Here is a 5088-nt window from a genome sequence, read left to right on the forward strand (position 1 = left end):
TTGAGAGATGCTAGGCTGAAGCCTTAGACCTAGCTGTGGGACGCACCAGGGCCAAGGACATCACCTAGTTGGGCAGCACAGCTACCGGCAGACTGCCAAGGAAGCTGACCTCCAAGTGAATCGTGAACCATAATGTCCACGGACAAAACGCTATAGAATAAAAAAGAAAGGTCCTTCAGTGAGCAGGCAACCACAGTGCTTAACCTGGGGCCAGGCCGGATTGGGTGTCCCGCCGGCCGGCCAAGCGGAGTAAGCGGAGGGTCATTGACGGACGCTGATCCTGGGGTTGGGACGAATCCGGAGTACGCTTCCTGCGGTGCCGGAAGCCGGGGCCGCCGGGCGGAGCGCAGGAGACCAATGGCGGTGGCCCGGCGTCCGCGCGGGGACAGCTGGGAACCCGGAAGTGCGCTGGCCGGCCATGGGCGTCCGCTGTGTGGCGATCCGCGCCTGCGGGGGAGGTAAGATCGATCCCGGCGTCCCGCGGATGGCCGTTCACGCGTGCGGGGCTGCGGCGGCCCTGGTGGCGCTGCTCTCCGCCGCGATCGCGCTCCAGTGGTCGCCGCTGCACGCAGGTACCGGCCGGGGTCGCCTCTGCCTGGCGCTCGCGCGGCCAGCGCCGGGAAGCCTGCGTGAGGACTAGGCTGCCCCGCTCCCGCGAGTTAGCGGGGGGCCTGTGCGGGAGATGCGGGCCGTTTCCTGAGCTGGATCGCGTCCACACGCTGGCTTACTTGCCACACCCATAAGCAGGCTTCTAAATAACGCTTTATTTAGAGACTTTTTTTTTCTCTTGGAATAACTTTTAAAAAAAGAAAATAAAACTGTGCTTAGAGTGAATCTCACTTAATATAAGGATTGCTGTCATATGTTCCGGCTTAGACTTCACATTAACTTAAAGCACTTGGGGCACAGAGGCCATGGTTGTCTTCCTAAGCCAGATTCTTTACGCCAACAAAATGCAGACAGGCTCGACCTGCTTTTCCAGACTCTGGATGGTCTTGGCGACAAAGTCACTTATGTAAATCGTATTTACGTTTTAAGTAGCTTCTTAACACTTCAGGGGATTAAATCCACTAGGAGTGGCAGTAAGCCAACTAAAACTTGATCAAGTGTAAAGTGTTGGGAAATCTAGTCGACTTTCCTCCAGCTTTTTACTAACCGAGCTCTCTGTCTTGGTACAAAGTGCCTGACTCTTTGATGTATTCAGGCTATCCCAATGGCATCCTATTGTGGAACAGATTTATTGTCATGGGACAGAGAGCAGCATACCGTTCAGTGACAGCAAAGCAGGAAAATGCTTGTTAGTCTCGGGTGTCACCTTAGCATTCTCTCCTTTTTTTTTTTTTTTTTTGGTTTTTCAAGACAGGGTTTCTCTGTGTAGCCCTGGCTGTCCTGGAACTCACTTTGTAGACCAGGCTGGCCTCGAACTCAGAAATCCGCCTGCCTCTGCCTCCCGAGTGCTGGGATTAAAGGCATGCGCCACCACGCCCAGCGTATTCTCTCCTTTTGGGGTGCAGACTTCTAGTTTGCTGTCTGTTGCTATGTTAATCACCATGACCAAAAGCAACCTGTAGAGAAAAAGTTTATTTCAACTTGTATTTTCAGGTTGCAGCCATGTTTAAGGGAAGTCAGGCAGGAACTAAAGCAGAGACCATGGAGGAACTCTGTTTACTGGCTTAGCCTGCGTTCTCCTGTCACCCAGTGCCACCTGCTCAGGAGTGGCAGTGCTTCCTGCTTGTCAGGTCCCACATCAGTCAAAATTCAAGACAGTGCCCCCATAGGCACACCACAGGCTAAACTGATCTGTGCTGTCTTCAGTTGAGACTCCCTCTTCCCAGGGGCTCTTGGTTGTGCCAAGTTAACATAAAAGCTAACCATAACTAGGGGTGTGTTAACTTAGTGATATTAACTGGGACGTTTGCCTATTACAAGAATGTTAGGCCACGGACAAGTTAAAATAAGTAAATATTAAATATTAAACTCCCCAAAATACCCCTTGTCTGAGAACATTCCATCCTTCCACAACTGAAGTGTTCTTAAAGTGTAGGAGCATTCTGTGGTAGATGCACCTGTTTCAAAGGACTGGGGCGGAGTCAGGTGAGGGTGGCAGTGCTGGGTGGTGGTTTGGATTTTATTTGGCATAACTTCATGACAGGTTTTTTTTTTTCTTTTTAATTCCTTCCAAATGATTTTAGAGACCATGTGAGAGAGATTTTTTTTACTCTTTTGGTTAGTCAGGTGAATCGCTGGTTAAAGAACAAGTTATTTGGTCCTCAGCTAGCAGCATTTTGGTAACATGGTGGAATGGAACACAATGAGTTCACATCTTGGTGAGCACCGAGTCAGAAAGCACAGCCAGGAGGTAAAGATTGAAGACAGGGGAAGGACGCGGCTGCAGTGAAGACAGGGGAAGGGCGCGGCTGCAGTTATTCCCAGAGCAGTCCCCTCCCTGCATACAAGTGGGGAGATCCCACTTGGGGGAGGGGGTTTCCTGTTCCTAGATCTAATGTGTTTTAGGGGCTGGCACATCCTTCTCCTAGCAGCTGACCACAGCATCTTAACACCTCTGCAGCCTGTCTCCTCGTCTGTATGGGGATGGAATCAGCTGTTAACGAGCAGTATGATCTTAAGCATTCAGTCGGCCACATCTGTTCCTCACCCACAAAGACTGAGACAGCATGCTTTTGCCCTGAGTGATAAGAGGACCTTGCAGGAGAGAGGGGTTTATAACAGGTGTGGACAGGTCTCAGATGGGTGAGCAGCTGCTGGGGGTGAGGGGCAGGGCAGGTGTTTGCTCAGATGCCACTGGTCCTGAGACAGCCACAAACTGTCTTCCACTGCAGTGGACACTGAGTGTATCCTGGGAGATCCAGCAGAGGGCTTGTGCTGTCAGGGCTCTGTGGTGAAGACAGGCCAGGCTGGGAATGTAGGTGGCTTGTAAGGTGCTGAGGAGAGGTGAGAATGAGCGGCTCAGTCTGCATGGGAGGGAGCAGCAAGGACAGAAGGTCGCTCTTGATGACAGGCTCCTGGGGCTAAGGCTGGAAGCTTCCTTGTCAGACCTGGCGGGGCCTTTCTCTGCCAGAGGTTCCCTGTGGACCAGATCACGATTTCGCATTGTGTGGGCTTTGATAAAAAGTGGTTGAGGTGGTGGTAATCAGTACCATCTTTACACTTGGGGCTGTGCGTGTGCTTGGCGAGGTCAGGGAGATACTCCAGTCCATAAAGCATGTGCCACAGAAGCATGAAGACTTGGCTTCTATCTCCAACCCCTATGGAAAGTCAGGCATGTGGTGTGTGCTCATAGTCCCAGTACTAGGAGGGGCCACGGGATCTGTGGGACTCAGTGGCCAGCCAGTTGAGCATAAACACCAAGACCCAGGTCCTAAGGAGAGACCCTGGCTCAAAAAGTAAGGTGGACCTGAGTGATGGCTCAGACCATAAAGTGACTGATGCTCAAGTGTGGTGACTGTGGTGCTGGGAAGCACAGACAGGAGGGTCCTGGTACTTGCTGTGCATCCAGTTTAGCCAAAACAAACAGCCCTGGGCTCAATGAAGGACCCTGGCTCAAAAAGTAAGGTGGGGAGTGACTGAGGAAAATACCCAACGTTGACCTGATGCCTCCATACACACACATGTTCACATGTGTACACTCATTACATCCCTCCATGCACACAGAGTTTTACATGTGCACACTCATTACATCCCTCCATACACACAGGTTCACATGTGCACACTCCCCTCCTCTACATACACACAAAAGGAAAAAACAAGGTAGGCAGCTCCTGAAGAACATTCCACGGTTGACCTTTGGCCTTCATGTGCACATACCACCCACACCCCAATGGAATATAGTGGGACATTTTATTGGGTAAAGTCAGACTGCAAGAGTCTGAAATGACCCTCCTCCAAGAAGCTGAAGGCACTTTGTCCTGAGTGGTTACTTCATTTGGGAAAATCGTGTTTGTTTTCAGGGGTCCTTAAGTTCTATAGACTGTAGTCAGTGCATACAGACACATGCTTTCTGACTCTAGTGCATATATGCTTTGGGTTCTTTCCCTGCAGCTGAGCTGTTGTAAACACTCAGACAAAGCACATATCTGCAGGAAGCTTTTCAAGAAAGGCCAATTAAAATGGAGGTAATTAAACAGACCTCAGCGCGGTGCAATTGCTCCACAGTGCCACCTTGAACCTGATTTAGGACGTGCTATGTTAGAGCATTCCCAGTTATTATTTAATTAGTATCTGAGTGTGGAAAAGCAGTTGGGGATAACAGGATGGCTGTCAGGCTTCTGACTAAATGGAAGGTTACCAACAGGAGCTTGTATTTCCAGGGAAGATTGGCGTTGAAATGAAAGAGAATGTGTTCAATGATCTATATTTTTAGGTTGATAAAACTTTGTGGAAGATGAAGTTGGTTCTCCCCCCCCACCCCGCCAACATGCATCACAGAAAGCTTGGTGGGATTGTACACACACACACACACACTGTTTGGCACATCACAGAAAGCTTGGTGGACAGTGAGTGGCTATTAACCTGTCAGTCCTGACCATCCCTTCCCCAAGAACTACGAGAGAAACTTGTGGTAAACTCGAGAGTTGACACAGTCAGCTTCGGGAGCCTGTTGGATAGTCTCTCATGCCTTCATCTTCCTGTCTTGCAGTTTTACAGACAGCACTGTCCCTCCATACAGAACACGCGACAAAGGACATGGAGAACCTTTTTCAGCTGGTGAGAAACATTGTGCCTGCTCTGACGTCGAAGAAGCACAAGGGGCAAGACGGAAGAATAGGCATAGTCGGGGGCTGTCAAGAGTGAGTGCTGTCTGTAAGACCGTGTGTAGAAAGGCCCTTCCCTCCTGCCTGTCAGTCTACATCTGCCTTCCTCTGTGCACATACCTTTCCCCATCCATCCGTCTGTCCGTCCACCCATGTGCAGCGATCGTTTCCTAATGCAGTCTGATAGGATGCTACGTACTTCTTTCTCACTGACTACTTTCTGACCAGGATTAAGGCTGAGGGGCCCAGATGGCTCGGCTGCCAGTTTCTAAGTCGTGTATGGCGGTCTGTAGTCTGTTTTGTTGAGACACATTTT

At 50.4% G+C, this 5088-nt stretch overlaps 1 protein-coding gene across 3 annotated transcripts in view; it reads left to right on the forward strand.

The window, feature by feature from the left end:
• The first annotated feature begins 343 nt into the window (after positions 1-343).
• The window catches only part of Naxd (NAD(P)HX dehydratase), a 15971-nt gene continuing 11226 nt past the window's right edge, over positions 344-5088 (forward strand). For 2 of the 3 annotated variants that reach the window (XM_021219294.2, XM_021219295.2), the window contains exons 1-2: positions 344-458; positions 4658-4808. In XM_021219294.2, the coding sequence (XP_021074953.1) occupies positions 419-458; positions 4658-4808 (191 nt within the window). In that variant the 5' untranslated portion in view covers positions 344-418. Of the gene's footprint in view, positions 573-4657; positions 4809-5088 lie in introns of all 3 variants that reach the window. The other variant, XM_021219293.2, reaches the window with a different exon arrangement.

The sequence above is a fragment of the Mus pahari genome, chromosome 19, assembly GCF_900095145.1.
Source record: "Mus pahari chromosome 19, PAHARI_EIJ_v1.1, whole genome shotgun sequence".
Lineage (NCBI taxonomy): Eukaryota > Metazoa > Chordata > Mammalia > Rodentia > Muridae > Mus > Mus pahari.